Raw genomic sequence first — 21,675 nt, forward strand, 5'->3', positions numbered from 1 at the left:
CTGACAATAGAGTAGATGGAATTGTCAACTGACAATAGAGTAGATGAAATTGTCAACTGACAATACGGTAGCAGTGTTTGTCTACTAAGAGGACTTAATACCAACATGGACAATGTGTTCGTTCTCCAAAGAATGTTATCAGCAGTAATGCTGCAAGTTATTAGTTTGTACTTCCCAAGATTACTTGAAAATTCACGGATGCAAAATCAGTGCTCGTGACACATAAGTATAGTGTGCAGTTGTGTGGAAGTCAGTTGTTGGTAGCCATGTTTTTATATTAATCTATTATATAATGGTTTATTCTGTGTGTTACCTGACAGCTCCCAACTCCCGTTGTACAGGGAGACTGTTACTTTTAAAGTTCAAAGGAAGTAGACAGGCGGAGGTTGACGATCTTCCGATGGCCCCAAAGGTGAAAAATTCTGGTGTATTAAGTTTTTGAAAGTAAGAGGTAAATCACGAGTTTCAGAAAATAATTAACAAACGAACGAACATATTTACTGATTTGAGCACCTGCCAAGTAAAGACTAGTGGGTCACTTTCTGAAAATGGCCGCCACCGTAGTGTCGCACTTGAAACGTTTATAACTCACTCAGTGTCAGGAGTAGATGAACTACCTTTGTATCAAAAAGTAATACCAGTGGGCACAGAGATTATCATCACGGACCACGGTTGCTGTCCTTAGAATCATCGTCGTCATCACCAGTTGTCGATTATCAACGCCACAGACCCACTTTGACAACAACTGTTGTACCTGTGCACGTATACAGGTATTGTACTCAATCTTATTAAGCGACGTAAGTTCGCTGTACAGGTGGCGCTCTCACCGAGGATAATCTTACATACTTAATATGTCAATAAAATTATTGTCACCCACGTGTGTTATCGTCTGTTGCAGTCAACACTGAGCGATTGCACCAGTCTCTTTCCTGTCAACCATGTCTGATAAACAACCGTCTGCTTCACAACAGGTGAGACAAGGTGGAGACACCTGATATTAGGGGAGGGGTGAGGGGAAGAAAGGTCAAGGAGGTCAATCCTTGTACCAAAGTTAAAAACTTACTTCAACCAAATTACAAGTCAGTATGTGGCCTGTCACAAACCCGAATTTCGAGGCAGCGATATCCTGGTTGTTTACGAGAATGTTGTCATCAGTTATCATCACGTTTACACAGAATACTCAGCTTTTCTTACTTCCGTAATGTGACTGTCTTGTTCCTGGCGAGGCTACAATGATCAACTTTATATCACATAAGCACAACAGTCATGCTGTTTAAACCTATTATGTTATACAAACAATAAAAATTATAGTTTTCTAACAGAAATCAGTCACTGTCACAGCACAATAAACCATTTACTCCTGATATACAATGGATCATCTTCATCATGGTCATTGCCAATAAATATAGGTGTATATATATATCAAAGATTACTTATAGTAACTCTGCAAGGTCTTTTGATGGCTACAAGCTGTGTGTAGGGTGTTCATACTCTGATGTTCACCTGTAACTGTGTAACCACCATCACAGGAAAAGCCCCAGAAAGAAGATGGACGAGAAAGTTCTAGAGGCGGTGGCCGGGTCAAAGTTCACCTACACGCCGTGACCGATGAACAGGCTGCGCTACTTATGGATACAGGTACATTCTATCTTTAGTTTGTTATTCCTATAGGATCAACAGAAGGACGCAGAAAAGAAAACGACGAGGAAACACAAAGCAAGTTAAGAAGATAATACAATGTAGACATGTGGAGCTCATTGCAAAGTTTTATTTATTTATTCATCCCTTTACTTGTAACGGTCGCTAAGGCAGCACATGGATAAACACGGAGCTTGAGGTCCGTCACACGTGTCTGTCTTTAACGATGTGGGTAGGTCTTGGACGAGGCGATAAGTCCTCTCCTCGTTTGTAAGACAGTTTGTCCTCTCACCACCTCAACAGCAAATTCTAGAGAGTGGAGATGACTGAGATAATTCATTATCATCACGATGTATAAAATTATTGAGATAAAAAAACATAATTATATTGAGCATATCAATCGTACTTATTCAACAATATGCACAGAGTGCTTACAGAAGTGATTTACTAAACATAATAACCAACAACCACGCACACATATTCCCTGTGACAGAAAAAAAACCACACACACACCTGTACAACATATTCACTCTCTCACACACTCATACAGCAAGGTCATGACAGGGTCACAGTGAAATCGTTCACAAAAGATGTGTCTTGAGTTTGGGCTTAAATGTGGTCAGAGAATCAGTAACTGACAGGTAAACCGTTCTAGGTCAAGATGTCCCGACAGAGCAGTGATGACAAATAATCTTGTTTACAGTGAATGCGCGTCCACTGGAGGAGGTCAAGAAGAAGACAGACGCTGATGTACACTTTGACCCCAACCCGTCACCTGTACCAGGTATGAAGATTGTCATCATCCGCGGTGTCCCATCACAGATCGAGGAGGTCGTCAGGCTCATCAGGCAGATGACTGGTAGTCAGGTGAGTGCAGTAGTGACTACAATATAATCAGAGAGTTACAAACAGCTATCAACACTAAACAGTAGAGGCTGCAATCAACAGCAGGCAGCAAGAGTGACTAGCAGTAACAATGAATGATTTTTTTTTTTAGGCCCTTCGCCCTCCTGGGGCATAGGCCACCGACTACAGTCTTAACTGTTGTAGATGTTTTGGTAGCAAGGATTTGTTTTACGGGGTGGGGGTGCTGGCCCCACGCCCAACCCTCCTCCTTTTTCAGCCGGGCTTGGGACCATCCTTGGCGGAGGGCGGCCAGCCCTGTAAACAGATGCCACGTGCAGAGAAAGAACAGCATGCCGGAGACGAGAAATGAACTCAGGGCAGCCAACCTTCACTGTATTGGTGAAAGGCGCTAACAGCGCTAACCGTTGCGCCACCGGGCCGCTAACAATGAATGATAACAAGTGATAATCAAAAATAACAACTAACCACGAGCTGTTGTAGTGCATAACAATAAATAAAGTAAATAACAATACGAGTGATGAACAGCGAAAATAAAACAAAAACTAAGAAAATTTCGTAAAGATTATTCTTCAGTGAACACGAGTTGCCAGAAAAAAGTAACACGATCTTCAAAACGATTAGAAATTTAAAAACAACAACATTTGTTTGCTATTTGCAACTAAGTAACAAGATGCAAAAGTAAAATAAAAGCAAGTTACTGCAGTCAGACAAACTGATGTCCTCTTTGTACAGGCAACACTCACAGAAGAAGTTCAGACATTCTGGCTCCAGTGGGTTGAGGCCGCGTACCCTGACCTCGAATCTTGCGCCTACTTCCTGCCTCCTGTCTACTTCAACCGCGTGCCGGTGACTAGACAGACCATCGCTGGTCAGGATGTACAGGTACTACCGTCACATTCCAAAGAGACAGTTGCTGGTCAGGATTTTCAGGTAAAATTGCCAGCACTAGAAGACACAGTTAGGTTGAATTTTCTTAAAGAAAAGCTTCGACGTGAAAGGACTGCTGCGGCTTTCACTTCTCCACCTGCTGCTGTTCAGGACAGTGACTTGAGGTATGATGGGCATGAGAGGCGAGTTCTCTTCTGCGTTCAGAACTGGTCAGAAACGACAGGAGAAGTGTTAGTTGGAATCACACGACTCCGCTTTCGGACAATATCTGACTGAACCTGTTTTACTATGCGGCTGCCCAGTTACCCCGAGCCTCCAGCCCTGCCTCCTGACTTGCCACAGAACTGGAAACAGGGAAACTTCATTTGTTCTTATTCCCGACATTACGGTCTTGTCGTCTGCAATGTCCGATGTCGTTCGGGTGACATGACAACGACCTTAAATGTCACACAGAGGATATGTCAAGATCAGAAAAAAGCTGAAAGACGCCGTGTCACAGCTGGACAAAGCGGAGGCCATGTTGTCTCACCTGGTGTCTGATGTCTGTCCCGGTCTGCGCATCACCAAGACCATCGCCGTCCCTAACTTCACGGCTCGTCAACTTCAACAGGCCATCTCCGGCGACACCCACATAGCTCAAGTAAAAACTGTTTCACTTCACATTTCACTTTTTTACAGAACAATAAAATACCGGTTTTTTTACTCGTAAGAGACTTACGTTCAGAAGTAGCCTGAATGAGTTTGTGGAGTAATCTTATATGACCACATCTCTCTCTCTCTCACATACTTTTACAATTATCTCCCTTGTCATGCAAGAAAGCTGGTGCTGTTTAGACAGGCACCTCTGCTATGGGGACAACACTTTAACTTCCTGTGGTAATCTTCAGCAAAAAGCAAAAAAGGGTTAGTGAGGGAGGAGCACTCGGTCTCCTTTGCTTGTCCGCGTTCACTGACAGGGTGAAGCCTCTTTATTTAACCGCTTACTCGTTAACTGATCTCCCTGTGAAATGGAATTTTGTAATTTGATGATGTAAATGATTGTAAAAATATCCCAAAAGCATATCAAATTATTCTTCTGGAAAACTGTTACAAAATTAAGTTATTGCAACCAGTAGCTTGCTGATCCAGGGATTTTCTCTCATTCTCGGTATCTTTCACTCTCAGTTTCCACACAATGTCCTTCGGCCACGCGGGCTTATACGAGATTGCAGCAATAAAGTTCACACATAATCCTGGGCTTCGGTGAACAGTCTGTTCCGTTACACGTCCCTTCTTAACTCCTGCTCACTGCTACTCATACACATACACATGCACACTTACAATGGGGATAGCCCTGGCTGGTGACATCAGATGATACTATAATTTTCAAAAAGCTGCTTAGTTTAAACACCACAACTGTCAAAGAATACGCTCTTTTGATCACGTGGTTGTATTACAGGACCGGTCAGTGTCTAAGAACAACAGACACCGCCGACATCCCAGTCTGTGTCTGTGCTGTATCAGTTGTCTGACCCCAACACACCGTTGTGACGTCAGTAGTCACGTGTCTGATGGGAACTCGACACTGGTGCAGCGACGTGGTGGCTGAGGCTGGACCTGACAGTCACATGACACGTGACGGTACAGGACACTGGTAGCCAGTGAGATGTAGAAATGTATGATACGACTATAAAAATTATTTTTTTCAGCAAGTATTTCGTATCGGATAAACAGCAATGGTACGTGCATGAAGTCATTGGCTCTGTTGGTCTCTTTACCTTTAAAATCGTACGCTTGTTACCCTTATTGTGTCTGCCGAGAGATAAGATTTAAATCAGCTTTGGGACTTGTAACGTTACCTTGTGAACACACTAGAAAACTTTAGTGTCTTTCTCATTTTAATCCTGTATTGTATTGAATGTGTAATTCCTTATTCTTAACAACCAGCCTTATTTATGAATGCTACATGTTTTGTGGTTCATTATATCAGATGTAACAAGTGTCATGTGTTTAATGTTACACTACACTCAAACCTGAACGCAGTAGCAGACCCACAGTTTGCTTTCACACATGACTTGTATCTTTGTGTGTTGTCAGTCACCAGTGAAGGTATATGGATCCTGAGATCTGTCTATGTATTCCTCTTTGTGCACCAGGTTGCACATAAGGCCTCAACCAGAGTCCGCCACCGATGTCGATCGGAAAAAAAATTTGCTGTAGGCGACCCCATGTCAAGCCCTTTCCTTTCATCTCCCATTCCACTCTTTTTCTCCAAGTTTCCTTTGGGTGGCCTCGTTTTCTTCGGCCGTCTGGAGTCCATCGTTGGGCGACTGTGGAGAGGTCTGCTGTCTGCTGTTCGTTGGTGATGGTATTTGGCCAAAAGATGTTAAGATATTAAGGCATCTGTTTTGGAAGACTTCAAGCTTATTACTAACGGTTTTGGTCATCTTCCATGATTCTGATCCGTTAAGGAGGGTGCTGATCACATTGACCTTGAAGATTCTCAGCTTGATCTTCTCCTGATGTCAGCTTCATCTGCCAATTCTCTATGTAGTCTCTTTGTCGGTTTTTCATCTTCTTTTATATTTGTTTAGTTTGTATATCTTGTCTGTGTCTGTTCCTTCAGGCGTTCGGATCTAGTGCTGTTGATCTTGTTGGCTGACTTCTCTCTTTTGTCTCCTTCATGTCTCTTCTCTGATCCACTGTTCTTTCTTCTTCCGTTGGAAGCCAAGTATTTTCTCTCCTTTATCCTGTACGACTCGATTGAAGTCGTCTAATGTCATGGCTTGTTGGTCTCCTAGTACCTGGAACCTGTTCTTTACTTCCATAGCAAAGGCTCGTTTAATAGCTGGATCTTTTAGTTTGCCGGAGTCCACTCTCCGCTGACGTGCCTGTTGTCCTCGCGATCGACGATAGCTTCAGAGAAACTGTGGCTTATCACAAGAGTGTGTCACTGGAAACGTCTGCTCTCTTAGGCTCTATTACATCTGAGGTGAGCTCCTCCATTTTCGGTGATGATGACATGGTCTATCTGGTCTTTGTGATCCCATCTGGTGATGTCACTTTGCCTGCGGATGTCTTTGTGTTGGAAGATGTGCCTCCAATCAGTAGTTTGTTTTTCACAAAGTCTGCCAGTCTCTCTCCGTTGTCATTATGGTTCGAATTCCATGCTTGCCATGACATGCTCGCTGCAGGTGTTGTCACTTCCCACCTTGCATTGAAGTCTGCCGATGATGAACAACATGTCGTGGGCTGGAACGCTTCTAGTCTGCCTGGAAGCTGATCGTAGAAAGCATCCTTGTCTTCTGCTCGGAGTTCTGTTGGTGCATAGCAGGCTAGCACTGATATCTTGGTGTACTTGAATGGAATTTTACTCTCAAAAGCCTGGGTCCATAAGGATTCCATTCCAGCAGTGCCTTTTCCGTTTTCTTCTTGAGGAGTAGTGCTACTCCTTCAGAGAGCTGAACATCTGATCTTCCTGCAAAACAAAATGCTATGTCCTGACTCTAGTCTCCTCTTTCCCGTGACTGTCCATCTGACCTCACTGACTCAAAGCTGTTTACTCAAGGGATTAAGTAAACAAAAGAGCACTAAATGAGCTCATCAGTCGACATATACTAAAGAAAGGCGAAAGCAATCGCGGATTGCCTGGTTATCCAGAATTTGTAACATCAAATGGTCACACTCGTTTTGTAGGTTCTGTGTCCGGCGACAACACAGTGACTGTGCCTACACATGTCCTCCACGTGTGAGTGTCAAGACCCTGGTGAGCCCCCCGTGTGGTGGACAGGAGAGTGCTACACTGCTGTAATAACACTCTTCCGGAGGCAAGTTCACCTGCTACACACGGGCCTCCAGTGATGATTCACCGGACGCCCGGTACAGGTATTAAACTGTCGTGCTGCTGCTGATGGCCATACATGTGCTGCATGTGGTCACCACGTCTTTCGATTGTCAGTAAACTGGGTAGCGTAGTCTGCAGCGTGCATATGCTTATCACCTGATTGCTGCAGACAGTAAAGACACAACAGTCAAGCAGGTGTATACCCGTCAGCCTCACCTCCTGCTGTATCATCTTAATGCGATAAAGACGTGGAGAAGGCGTCAACGACTTGTCACAGCGGCGAGCGGATCGTTGCACGTCTCTCGCTGTATGAAGTAGAGAGTGAGTACAGCCGTGAGTTGTACACCGTGTGATTGTGATGCTAGACACACAGGTAGATGCTGTCTGAATTACTGGATTACAACTATTTGCATTTCTTATGCTTAACAGGTGATGTTTCCTCAACGTTGTGACACCTGATGAGGTGTGTGTGTTTGTAACACAACATAGATTTGTTTTGAAAGCATCGGCTGTTACACAGATGTGTTGTAACACGTTGTGCATTATTGTGAATCACTTACTTGATGACATCATTGTAACAATATTACACATAGATACCACAAACAGAATCACACATTAATAATAGTACACAGTGTAACGCGTGTAGCTACATCCTGTGTTACAGTGTTTGCCTCAGAATCAAAAACTTCCAGACTTTGTGTGAGTTGCTGCTGACACGAGTTCCTCGTCTCCATCTGTGGGCGGCAAGTTTTTTCCATGGAGACGCACCCGCCGGCTGGCAAGTGGAATATTTAACCAGACCCCTCCGCTCTCCTCCAGCCGTCGTCAGGGAAGTCGAGCAGGACAAAATGATCACTACAGACCGTTATGTACTGCCGTACAGAGAGCGAGGTGTGCCCGACCACACAGACGGCCCGCCAGTCATACGACTGTATCACCGAGGTCAAGGTCACTCAGGTCACAGGCCAGGTGAATGTGTTACGTGCGGTCGTGAGGTGGCCAGCTTCCTACACAGTCTCCGTGTTGGTGTTACAGGTAGGTGTGTGTATTGTGTAGTGTAACGTTGTTTACAGTTAAACACTTACCTATGTGATAAACAACGAACGGGTGAGAAACAGTCTTGTAAATAAGACTGTGTTAGTGACGTGTGTCTCTCAGTTTACGTGATGACGTCACGATGCTATTGTTTATATCCATGTTGACAGGGAGAAGCACAACAACATCTACAACATTGACCTCTACCAGTGGCGGCACAACACCACCCTGTCTACAGTGGAGAGACGTGCTGGTGTTGTATAAGGAAGGCGTTAGTGATCAGTCGGGTGTGGTCACAGGACTGCAAGAAGCGGGTATCCCAGTGCAGGTGATGAGGGATGATGACATCGAGGACGTGGTCAAGGCCCGCAGTGACGTGGTGTGGGTGACGCGTGGACATCGTGTTGCTGGTCTGGAGAGAAAAGTCGTCGTCTGTCTGGAGAACCCTGATTACGGTTCAGATAGATCTGAGTATTTTGAACAGCTAGGACAGGGCATCATTATCTGTCCTCGACTTGACCTCATGTCCCGCTGTACGTCACAACTTGTGATTGTCTCCACTGACGACAAGCCGCTAGAAGGTGACTGACACTGACACTGACACACCTGTCACCTGCAGTAGTCGTGTGTCAGTGTCTTACACCAACAATTGTCTTTCAGTCAGGCCTGACGAGAGGGGGGGACAGGGGGGTCTGGTGTACCCGGGCCCGCGGCTGTCAAGGGGCCTTGGTCAGTGGATTTTTTTTCTTCTTCTCCTTTTCTTTTTCTTTTAAACAAAGGTCTAAGGACAGAACACTCAAGCATTACACATGCAGAAGTTGAGTTTCAAGTCTGTAGAATACAATTTCGGGGTACTGGGGCCTGTCGTGAGAAGTGTAGTCAGCGGGTATCATATTCTCGCTGGACAAGCCAAGAGGCGACGGCCGCTGGACACTGAAGATTTTATCGCGTGTGAAGTAAAGCCCGCAAAGCACCACTCGTGTAATATTAAGGTGCACCCGGTATTGTATGGACCTCTATTACTCGAGCGGACACTGATGTATTTGTGTAATGCCAGACACCGTTCCCTGTATATACGGCGAATAGCTATCTTTATCACACCTGCAATAGGCTGTTGGAAATGATTGTTGTGCTGTCTTTAGGCTCTAGCCGTTGTTCTAATCTGTCGAGGTTTTGACATCGCTGCTGACGTAACAGTCCTTACTCGGGGGGGGGGGGGTCTGTGGAGCGGGTACTACAAGTCAGATCCTTTAACATCATTTTTCCTCATTTACTAACCACTCGCATGTAAACAACTTTATGTTCAAGTAGTGATGTAGATCCTAGTGCACTTGTCCTAATGTTTGCAGTCTATATTTCGTTACTGAATGAAGTGTAGATATTGAGATTCGAATTGTAAACATACATTATATACTGGGAAAATAATTTACGATTACAAGTACAAGGGGCCCGGAGAGGTCGTCTGTCCCGGGGCCCGGGCTGGCTCTCGGCGGCCCTGCTTTCAGTGTTTGTCTTCTTCTACTCTCAGTCTATCACCACGTCATCACATTATGATGTAATAGATATGACGTCATTACAGAGTTTTACATCACGAAGTCCGTGTCTATGTTTACAAAACAACAAGTGTCAACAAGTTGGTGTGTGTGTTGATGTGTCATCATATCCGTGAGTGTGTCAGTCTCCCAGTGTGATATCTGTGTCACTGTGTGTATAAGAGGTTGTACACGTGCTGTCAAAGGTCCTCATCAGACTGTAATGTCAGTGTCGTGCACTAAAGTGTTCCGTCTGATATTGTTTACTGCCAGTGGTAAACAAAGGGGACAGAACTCTGAGACTAAATACAGACACGAGTGGTCCATCAAAACCCGCTTCATTGAGTTAAGAGATTTATTGATGTAAACACAACAAACACTAGCGGCTCACTTATACAACACATGTTACAAGTTTAACTGTTTGGCACAAACACATTCACACGATGTACAAATGTTGTTTCAAATCCTTTATAAATGTCCCCCCACGTTTCACAATAACTGTGTCAATAACGATTTTTGTTGTTAGTTTAAAACAGGTACAGACTGTTGTTAAGTGGTTAAAATAGTTTTAACAGTCATGTCACCCACAGGCACCACGTGCGCACTGTTTCAACAAAGTCAAACAACAGGCTGACAATATAAATATACAGCAGATAGCAAATAAACCAATAAATAACAATGACAGGATACAATACCTACGCTACGGTCACATGACACTGTCACAAGTTACCAACGTCTTGTCACATCACACACTATACTCTGACCGTGACATGTCATGTCACGAAATCTCGCAATCAGCACTAGCGAACGTGCGGTGACTATATCTTCTCAGAAAACTACAGAATCCCCAGGAATAGAGGGGCGACAGTGAGAGAAGGCAGCTCATAAAATGTAAAAGCAAAGTAGACCTCATCGAGCAAACAAAGACACGTGTTTGTTTTCGATAGTTCACATCACAAGAAGTAAGACTACAGACCGAGTACTAAACCTAAAGAAAGAGGCGCTGCTACCGATGAAGATAACACCGCTCACTCAGGAAGCAGGCAACAGAAGGTAATCACTAACGAGCAGTGTCTTTCATCTAAAAAGAAAAGCAGACAACAACGATGTGAAAAGAACGGTAAACAACCTGTAACTAATAATAAAATAACTAAGCGATAACCAAACAAATAACCAAATAACTTGCCCTGGCTGCCTTACAACGATCAGAAGGAAGAGAGTTGTGGAGTCAGTGAGACACACCTGTAGGCTACCTGGTGATAAAACATGGCTACCCTTCACATTGCTGTGTATGACATCTTTGGTATGTAAGTATTTCCGAGCAGACAGTACACCCCGCAAGGTATGTGTGACCACTAGCTCTATTATATGTATATATACACACACAATCACTAGGTTTATACACAAATAACGTGACCACTAGCTCTATGCATTGTCGCTGATTTGTCTGACATGACTTTTGTCAGTCTTTAGACACAATGGTCCATTAAACTCATAACCACGAAGTTTATATACGTCTTTGCTGTCTGACTCTTACATAAACATTTAAATAAACGTGTGATAGAAGGTAGAATAGGAGAAACACGGAAGACAGCTGTGTCATGAGATAACTAGGAATAGCCCTATAACCACAGGGTTGATGCTGCACTTCTGCTTCCTACACAAGTCGACCGAAGGGGCTGCTAAACGGGTAGAAGGGGAAAGGGTCAGCAGATAGGGGGCTCCACGTCAGGTGGACACAGCGGTCGCCCTTTGGTGGCACCTGGCCAATGGGATGGACAAGAGGCACAAATGTCTCACCGCTGTTTCTCCCCCGAATCAGCTGGGCCTGAGAATTGCTGGCCGCTTACGTCAGTATGTACCTAGTGTTGGTCGAGATGTACCTAGTGCTGGTCGAGATGTACCTAGTGCTGGTCGAGATGTATCTAGCGCAGGACGACAGCAACCTGTGTTATTGCAGCCAACTGGACACAGTAGTGACTACGAGTATAGACGCCATTACTGACAGTTACTGATGTGAGGGTAAGTAAGGAGGTACAGTGTGCAGGAGTTAGTCACAATGACCACCTGTCTATTAGGTGCTAGCGATGTATCGATTGGTCAATTGTTACTGCCTCGAGGTGACGAGAGGGACACGTGGTGACGACATGCAAGTGTCAAGCGTGTCACTGCTGATAAAAGGGGGAAACAACGGTCGTCAAGAAAATCTGAGTCCTCCACCTGGCAAAAGACATTCGTGTGTGGAGAAAATTAAGTGGCGAATGTGTGTTGTGTATAGTAGTTAAGGTAGAGACTTATGATACCTGGATTGTCCCCAGGGGATCGTAACGTGACTTCAGAAAACAAGCCATAAGTGCAATTTTCAAGTAATTGCATCTTTAGTGAATTCTGTAGTAAAAACTCGTGATTGTTAATAATTTTCTTGACACACTTAATTACCTTCTGTTCCTTATTGGGGACGTACGCTGGGGGCCTGAAGTCAATAGAATTGTTTCTAGCAAATTAGTGTAAGTGTCCTCCTACAGGACACTGATAGTCTGCATTTATCATGGTTTTTAAAAAGTAATTTAACACGATAATTGCAGACATTGAACGTCCGAATAATCCAAAGTGTCGATCGCTCATTCTCTCTCTGTTTACATTTGACAATCTCTTCTTATAAAATTTTAATCTCTAAATGGCAAAAGTTTGCTTTCCTATCGTCTTGTTACCATGCCTACAAGAACAAGGAAGTAAATGGTAGACAATCACGTGAGGCAACGCATTAAGATCGGGGACTCTCCAGAGGCTATTTTTAGAACCGCCCGTTCTTTTTTCGCCGATACCTATCGGAGACCTGTCAAAGTGTTCCCACATACTAACGTATCTAGAAAACATCTCTTGGCACAATTGGCTAACGAGGTGCCTTGTATACATTACAGTCGTTACAATACGGTCTTGCACACTGAGATTCTTGGCATAACATAATCTAGTTCCGCAAACTGACCGAACGGTGTATTCTTCCGCGTCAACAGCATCATCCAAGGACAGCTAGCACGCAGCTTGCTTCTACATCCTGACATGTGGTGTTCACACACAGCAAACTGGGTTGCTCCGTCGTTCTTACTGGCTGTAGCAGCTCTCCACAGTATGTTAATTGTTTAAAATAATTAATCTTGTACATTTTGAGTAGCTTTTAAACAGTATTTCTATCGACTGTTTCCTAGACGCGCAATTTGTGTGATACACTGTCGACGGACATTTTGCGCAGCAGGCAGACGAAAATTGTGGTAATTGCCAGAACTGAGGATCGCGAGAGAGGATCACTCTTGAACAGATAGTGATGATAAAGAACGTTAAAAAAAATCTGGGATTGCCGTGTTTTTTTCTGACAATCCACCGAAACAATGAGATGAGATGGAATGAAGGGGCTTGAGTTAAGATGCATCGACATGGTCAACATCCTAGTTGTGGGGTTTAATTTTTGTCCATCAAACACGAGACTAGTAATAGTTCTCTGCCCCCAACCCCCACCAAAAAAGAGCTACTGAGTTTAATGCATTAAAATATTTTTATACTTAATCTTTTCATCTTTAGAAAATGATTTGATTTGAGATAAACTTGGTAAGCGTGTGTAAAATAACAACACGAACTTGTATTAACGAAGTGGATGTTCTTAATGATTTGCTTGTTGTTGTTTACATCTATGTATAATTATTTTTGCTATATCTCATGACCATGTACAAATGTTCCTGCTATACTAAGAATCAGATAGAACATTATTACTCCTTATAAAGGCATGTTCATTTTTCGATTGTTTTCAAGACCAGCAATTCGCATGACCCGCTGTCAGATGCACTTTGCTCAGCAAGCAGACAAAAATTACAATAAATGCTAGAATTTCAAATCAGATAGGATTGCGAACGAAGATAGTTTTTGAAAGATAATAATATTAAAGAACGTTATAAAATAAAAAAATAAAAAAAAACTTCCGAGATCAGCGTGTTTCTTTATGATAATCTGACCAAAACTTTGACCAGAGATTTAAGGTGCCGGAGTTAACATCTATCGTGCTTTCCCTCTTTAATTTTCTCGTTCTTAATTCGTTTTGGAGTAGTGCTTCAGTTTCCTTTTCTTTAGATTGAGGGCTAGAGGTGAAAAAGTATAACTTTTGCTTATTCTGTTACCCTCGTACATAACGACTTGCCGTTTCTCCATTTCTCGGCTTTTCTACCTTTTTCGCACTTTGTGAAGAATCATGTCTCAAGCATTGAGCCGGGAGGCGGGTACAAAAGAAGAGGTATATGTATATCCCTAAAGAGGCCCGACAAGGATAGAGCATAAACAAGCGCCCAACCCTGTACTTTGGCATCATTGGACACAAAAGCAAGCATGCATTTTATGTAATCCTGTTGAGATACAGACTGATTCATGTACTGCTAGAAAAACTCGCACATTTTCATAAAACATATTTGCATGGCACAGAACAGAGCTGACTGCGCTGATGAATCACTCATCCTGTTTGTTGCTGCACTTTATGTTCCTGGTTGCTTCGTGGTTAATTGTCCTGAGTAGGAGGAGCAGTGAAGGGCTGATTCTATTGTTTTTGCAGGTCAACACAATGACCGTTAGCTGAATCCTCTTGACAAATGTATTCATGCAATTAAGAGCACTGGTTCTCAAAGTGTCAACTAAAGTATCGGGCAAAGTATTAAATGTGAAATATAAAGATTCTGTAAGTTTTAAAATAGTGTCGTACTTGTCTTCATTATAAAGATGTAATGATAAGATCATCATAGTAATCTAAGTAATAAATATGATCACACTATTTCTATACAAAATTGGAAACGGAATTTTTCATTTTCAAAACGATATACTTATTCCTAACATACGTATACGTACTTATTATTAACACAACGTTTACATGTACTGTAATCATACAATTCACAACAATGTTTTCGTTAGCTGTCAGCTACCATATGTATTTATAAAGAAAGTGTTATTTATTAAGAAATTGCTAACATTAATGAAAATTAATTTACAATTCCCAATACTTTGTTAATTTAAGACTTTTATATCGCTGTAAAACTGATAATGCATTTTAGTCCGTGTTAAACTGTTAGAAAATGCTCTCTGAAGCGACCTTTGCTCTTTTTGGTATTGTTTCCTTACTGCTTTTAGGCTACTTCTGCATTCTTCTTACTTTCTTTTCAAATTAGTAATTTAAATCGAACAAATGTGATCTTTATTCACAGCAGCGAAATGTTCTTTCTTGTCATTTTCACGTGTTCAAAAAAGAAATTCTGGCTACCGACTATTTGTGGTCTACTGCAAGATTTTGTTGAAATCAGGCCGAAACATTTCTTTTACAATCACGGTAATTATGCTTATATTTGGAGTTATTCCTTATCATTCTTCAGTCAAGTGTAATGGGATGATAAGTAAGCATGAACGAGCGAATGAGAGAGTGAAATAGAAAATTACACGACCTGATTTTGAAAACTTTATTTTTCAACATTTAAAGAAACGAACTTGAAATTAATGGTATTTTAGGTCGTGGTTGTGGAAAGTAGACTATACTTGTTTTCACTCTCAGCTACGACCTGGCCTGGTATTCAGCGGTCCCCTCGTTGCAGCGAATTATTGTACAACAGCCGGCTATAGTAGGTCCTCGGCATAAGAATTTTCACGCGATATCGTGACGAGAGTCCAGCGAGGGGCTACTAGCACACCAGACCTGGTTTTGTGGATTTTAGAAAGTCTGAACACAAAGTGTTTACTGTACTTGTTTTAATTCATGTTGAAAAACCAGGGCTATCTAAAATAAGTACAGAAAACTAATTTGACCCCCACATGATTACAGTGACAGTAATTTAACCATTAGCAATACTAACAATCAACAGAATGATAACGATGATGTTTATCAGTTTCCTATTTGTACATGTCTAGATGTCGCTGCCGAGGCAACGCCTGACCCTTGTCTTCATGAAAACTACCAGAACCTGACGGACGTTCACCGCAGTGTGTCCTATGTGACGACCTACCCAGAGCCTCCACTGTGCGACATTGACCTCGTCGCGGGCTGGTACCGGTTTGTGGTAGATGCTGAGAGTAAAATGCCTGAGACATGTGTCAATAATTTCAAGGTAGGAAAGTGAAGATTTTTATAGTCTGTCAATCGGAGAGAAAAAATGTTATTCACACGTAAAAAAGATTCTACTTGCACTTAATGACACGATAGGGCTGGTTACACAACGACAAAAAAAATGTTACAGAAGAAAAGACAATATCATATTGCAATGTCTGTAACTATCTTGCACAAATAGACTCATTTCATGCTCTATTACAATGCATGCGTGTTCAGTGCGGGACGACTGTTCCAATATGGATGAATGGTACTCACCCCTCCGTAAATGACGGGATCCAAACGAGGCGAGCATGCGCGAACTTCCAGTCTGGTGGCGCCTCCTACACCCCGTGTTGTGGACAGGCCGTGAAGATCGGGGTCAAGAACTGTGAGGGTTTTTTCATTTATTATCTACATCCAACACCAGCCTGCCCGATGGCGTATTGTGCAGGTAATTAAAAAAACTGTTTTATTGTTGTTTACATCCTTTTGTCTGAATATTTCTCCGACCGTTCATGCACGTTTCATTTGGACCTCAATTTAAAAAAAATGATTTTGCATGCATCAAGTAGACGGGGAGAGTACTGAGCGCAGATTGTATTGTATTAGCTATGTAAGTGGTATAATAGTTAAGATGTATCGTAAGACAAGCGAGTGTTAGCTCTTAAGATCTCCACTTGCTGTATTTTACAGGAAAGGACTCACCATGTCCCGCTGGAAAGTGGTCTCCTACAGGTCTTCCGCCCGACTGCAAAGGTGGGTGGATCAGTTTTCTTGTATGCATCAATGTAATATATGGACGTCCGATTGTCTGTGTAATGAAACAAATCTTAGTAAGACACAGTTTAAGGCAGACTACAAAGTATGCGATCATCCTTCTGAGAGACATAGCCAAGAAAAAACTCGTATGGTGCAAGAAAGACAAAGGCATTTTGAGTTTCGCTGAATGTAATTGTCACGTGCTACGTCCCCGTGCACTGTCTGCTAATCTCGGAAACGTGTCTACTAACCATGAGAGTCCATCAGTTGTTCTGCTGTCTCCTCTATCGGCAGACGCCTACCCACAGCTGACTGACCCGCCGAGTTTCCGGGGACCTGTGATAGAGCAAAACACTTTCTACTTCACCTGTGACCTGACCTTTAGCGGCAACGACCCGGATCAAGCCTTTGAGTTCGTCTGGCTGTTTAATGGCCTGGAGGACCCTAAAGTGCCGCCAGAAGTAGTCAGTGACCCAGGGCGATCTGCGAGGCTGGATGGGGCTCAACTGGCGGGTCTCCTCAACAAGAACGTGAGCTTATAATTACATGTTAACTGCAGACAACACAGTGAATGTAGGGCGTGACAGAAGGACGTAGTTATATTTTTTTCAATATTAAATACGAGATATAACTACAGCATTTATTGTTATTATTTTTCTATTGAATTACTGTCGTTCTACTGGTGATAAATGAGACAATGTAGAGGAGGTGAACTAACATATGCTGTGCTGACGTTTAAAATGAGATCAACAAAATGGAAGATTTGTGAGACATGCATAGGTAGCCGAAAGCCTAGTAGGGTTTACAATGGCAGTAACGAATGTGGCAAGACAAAGAAAAAAGAGCGAAATAGTAATAGAGAAAACAAGAGAGGAAGTCTGAGTCTGAGAAAGAACAAACGAGAGAAAGAGAGGGAGGGGGAGAAAGAGAGAGAACAGTTGGAAAGCTCTTTAAACATGGGACTTCAGATTTTCGAGAGGTTGTGAGATAAGTAGATTTTTACAATCAGTGTCAACACACTAGATTCCGGTTTATCATTGTAAATTCTCGTCCCCGCCCACATCCTAATGTTCTCTTGCATCTCCCTCTCTACAATAAAGTCAACCCTGTTTCCTCCCACCCATTTCTGAGAACAAGCGAGGGTGACAGAGAAAGAGAGATTCATAACTTTCTGTGGTCGTGTTCATATTAAAGTCTCATTCGAATCCTTGACAGGTTGGTTGTAAAGTGCGTGCATTTTACAAGCAAAATGCGATAAAAAAAGGACCCTGGCTGGAGAGCACTGGGACGTACTGGGCTGGAATACAAGTAAGTATCAATAACAGGTTGAGGTTGTAAATTACATGTAGACTGCCAAACCTCTCGCTAAACACAGCCATATCAAATAGAGAAAAAGGGGAATTTAAGCAGGGATTGCAATAATAAAGCAAGGATAAGTTGTCCGCTGTGAGTTAAGAGGAGGCTTCTTGTTCCTGTAGTTAGAAAGTATTTTCTACCGTCATATCTGTCTTAGCCCAACCGTTTTTTACACAGACAGATCCCTCTCACATCTCCATACGTACTGATGAAGACAAACAAGATGTGGTCATAAGGTCAACACTTCCTGTCTTATGCAACTCACCTGGGACAGATGATCAATGTTGTCTTCTGATTTTCCTGTTGGTCGATGGTTCTGCAGGGGGTCAAGGTTAGTTGAGACCAGATAAATTTCCCGTCGTTCACTTTGATAACACTGCACTCATCTCATAATTAGTTTTCTTTGTCCTCAAGAAATATCCAAATTTACAGCTAGATTCAGAGAATTTTAAATATAGTTTGGAAAGGATAAAAATTGAATGGTTTTCTTTGTGTGTGAATGCTTTTTTAAAGCCACCGTGGTAGTGCCAAGCGATTGCAGGTATTCAATATGCACGTCAAACTGGAACAACACGCTTCAAGAAGTGTCAACGACGGTGTCAGTCGTGCCCAGCAAGACTCAGATACAGGACGGCAACAAGGACTTGCTGGTCTCCTTTGCTAATATAGTCGTCGCGGACCCTTCGCCGTATCATCAAATATTCCAAGGTTTTAAGATCCCCTCGGTACAGGTAAATAAAGTGCACTACATCAAAGAGCATCTTAATTTTAAATGAGACTATGTGGCAAAACCTCTTTTCTCCCTTTCTAGTTTGCAGTTTTACACACATAAACACATAGTACAGCAAGTTTTACACAAGACAGTACAAAATATAGACACGTGATAAGAGTAAAATGTTATAATAATAGTAGTAAAGAAATATCAAAGATGCGTAATCTAAATGGAATTCCCTTTTCCCCCAACAGTTCATATTTTATTTTCAGGTCAGCAGTTCGTAAAGTCCATTGTGACTTTTGACAAAATCAAAGAACAGACTTTGCTGTATCAATTCAGAAACTACAACTAGTGCGATTGTGTCCCCTATAAATAAACATAGTATATTAACGTTCAGCGGATTGCTTACCACAGATGTAGATATTTGCAGACATTGTGATTTTATTGCTCACTTTTCACTCGTGAAAATACCTCTTCCTTTACCACCCCCCGCACCCCTTTAAAGAAAGCTTGCGTATAAACATGTATAATTAGTCTGTTAATTCGCTGATAATGCTTTCTAAATCTCGTTCCCGACATAAGGCGAAAGCCTGCAATGCGCTCTGTAGACACAGCGGATGAAATTTCGACAGGTATTTAAAAAAATGATATCTATCGATCTACAACATTGACAACTATGATACACCTTTTTGAATATCATTTTTTAAACATTTACGTAGTGTAAATTTTAAGAAATATAGGATTTGTTTTCTGATAGTAAAATTGAATGAAAGATTGTATGCGACAGAGACTTCACAAATCGGAAAGTAGGTCAAATGATAGAAATAAACACAAAATTATTTAGACGATATTAGCGAATTTAAAGTATCAAACAAACATATTTTATTATATACATTAGAATTTAAATATTACTTGCTGTTTTCTTTTTATGTTTGGTTGTTTGAGTACAAATTCATGTTGAATTGAGTAACCGGTAACCGACTTTAACATGGCGCTTGATCACAGAACCTTCACCTAATTTCAAACATAACGAAATACACTGTAGCTGACTGGTTGACTTTTGTTCAGCTGTTAAAGGGAAGTAACATATAGTGAAACAACTCATAAAGGTTTCAGTACTTGCCTCCCTTGTATATTCATTTACACACAGAGCAATGTGTTCTAAGATGCTACTCCTACATAATACATATCTGTACGAACCTTTCCCTGCGACAGTGCGGGGTGAGGTCAGATTGTATCAGTGTGATTGGAAAGCTCTTTAAGTCGGGCTTTTTAAAAAAGGAGACATGATTTACTGTCACTTTCTCGTGTTCGCCCTTGTACTTCACATCAAATCAAATCAAAACAGACTTTATTGTCTGTGGAGGAGACCCAGGACAGAAATTTTTCTTCGCTCACAAGGGCAGGCATACATACTTATACAGACATTTAACACACAGTTAGGAGTAAAGATTCAAGTAGTTTGGATCTCCGTCAGATGGTAATGAAATTCCAATGCTTTAAATTTCTGTGTATATATACTTACTGTTCTCAACTTTATTAACCCATTTATATCTTCATTTGCTTCTCTTGTTCTTATATATATATTTAGGCTCGCTAAGCGTGCCACGAAATATCGAAATTGTAAATAAATCTATGCTTTTTATTGTCTTTTTTTTACCTGATATTCATCACACAGGTTGATGTTGAGCAAAGGGATTCAAAGCTCTGCAGCATTACAGGAGATCCACACATCACAGGACTGGAGAACAAGAGGTCAGAAGCAATACATTTTTAAATAAAGCAGCATTAGTACTGTAGTATTTATTTAATCTGCTTGTCTAATGTAGTGGTTAATTTAGAATAAAATTAAGTAATGTGGGAAACTCTGGAAAACAGCAGTTCTATTTGTTTCAGAACATTTCATCTGTTTAAAGTGGGTGACTACACTGCCTACGAAAATGTCCAAAGGGATTTTGAGGTAAAGTGCAGCTGAATACCTCTATTTTTTTCCTACCGTTGTAGCAGAAATCATTCACACAGCTCAAGGTTTATTTTGTTTGCGCTCTGCTATTGAAGCTGATGAATACAATCTAAGTTACCAAGGTTCAATTGTCAAGGTTTTCAGTTTTTCACTTTCACAGGGATATTGAGATAGTCAAATGAGTCTTCCACTTTACACGCAATGTAAATATGACAGAATTATATCGGTACTATAGAAGATATTTACATACACATACACATTTCTATCTTTGCATGAAGTATTTCATGCCCACATGCCACATAGAAGATGTAAGAGACGATTTGAAATTCTGCCATTGATAGACTGTTTGTGGAGTTATAGCAAGTCAAAAACAAAAAACAAAAAAAAACCAACAAAACAAAACAAAACAAAACAAACAAAACAAAAAAAAATTTTAAAAAGCAAAAAACAACCAAACAGGAGTCACTGGAGCAGAATACTGAGAGTTAAACGTTAAGTTTTAATGCCTACTGGCCACAGACGTATTTCTGGATTCTGACCGAATGAAAACACTCATTTTTACATATTGGTTTCTATATTATGCTTTGCTTTGTTAATATTATGGTTAAATCTTCCACTTGTCCTAATGACGGTGTCAATGATTTCAAAGATATTAATTGTTAATTGTCTCTTTCTCTCTCTCTCACACACACACACACAGAGCACGTCACATAATTCAACATTGAGATTGCAAGAACAACGTTCTCACTTCCAACGACATTAACATTCTCACTCTAACATTTCATACCTTATGAAATTAAATGATAAGATTTCGTTTTCACATTCTTGGTTTCCTACCACTCAGGTTCAGATTCGGACGTGGCCTTGCTTCAAAGAGCGTCGAGACAGGGCGGTAACCTGTGTCTGTGGAGTTGCGGTTCGTGAGAAGGACGATCTGATCAGGGTCAATGGCTGCAACCATGGCTTCTACGGCCAAAGCGTTGGGTCACCGGA

General features: G+C 41.7%; 3 protein-coding genes across 3 annotated transcripts in view; all 3 read left to right on the forward strand.

The window, feature by feature from the left end:
* Positions 1-21,675, forward strand: part of LOC112554923 (von Willebrand factor D and EGF domain-containing protein-like) — a 535,332-nt gene that overhangs the window by 224,738 nt on the left and 288,919 nt on the right. The window contains exons 3-8 of the mRNA XM_025222993.1: positions 16,127-16,340; positions 16,583-16,645; positions 16,943-17,178; positions 17,864-17,956; positions 18,182-18,335; positions 18,518-18,735. Of these exons, the coding sequence (XP_025078778.1) occupies positions 16,127-16,340; positions 16,583-16,645; positions 16,943-17,178; positions 17,864-17,956; positions 18,182-18,335; positions 18,518-18,735 (978 nt within the window). The remainder of the gene's footprint in view (positions 1-16,126; positions 16,341-16,582; positions 16,646-16,942; positions 17,179-17,863; positions 17,957-18,181; positions 18,336-18,517; positions 18,736-21,675) is intronic.
* Positions 1-21,675, forward strand: part of LOC112554925 — a 153,139-nt gene that overhangs the window by 53,691 nt on the left and 77,773 nt on the right. The window lies entirely within an intron of this gene.
* LOC112554951 lies at positions 7,883-8,882 on the forward strand. Its single transcript, XM_025223035.1, has 2 exons — positions 7,883-8,251; positions 8,422-8,882. The coding sequence occupies exons 1-2, from the start codon at positions 8,065-8,067 to the stop codon at positions 8,838-8,840; spliced, it is 606 nt and encodes a 201-aa protein (XP_025078820.1). The 5' UTR covers positions 7,883-8,064; the 3' UTR covers positions 8,841-8,882.

Source organism: Pomacea canaliculata, linkage group LG14 (genome assembly GCF_003073045.1).
Source record: "Pomacea canaliculata isolate SZHN2017 linkage group LG14, ASM307304v1, whole genome shotgun sequence".
In the NCBI taxonomy this organism is placed as follows: Eukaryota; Metazoa; Mollusca; class Gastropoda; order Architaenioglossa; family Ampullariidae; genus Pomacea; species Pomacea canaliculata.

Bases quoted from the DNA above. Each gene is read 5' to 3' on its own strand.
- LOC112554951 (XM_025223035.1), top strand. From the start codon at position 8,065: ATGATCACTACAGACCGTTATGTACTGCCGTACAGAGAGCGAGGTGTG. The intron at 8,252-8,421 runs GTAGGTGTGTGT...CCATGTTGACAG, and splicing joins TCTCCGTGTTGGTGTTACAG to GGAGAAGCACAACAACATCT.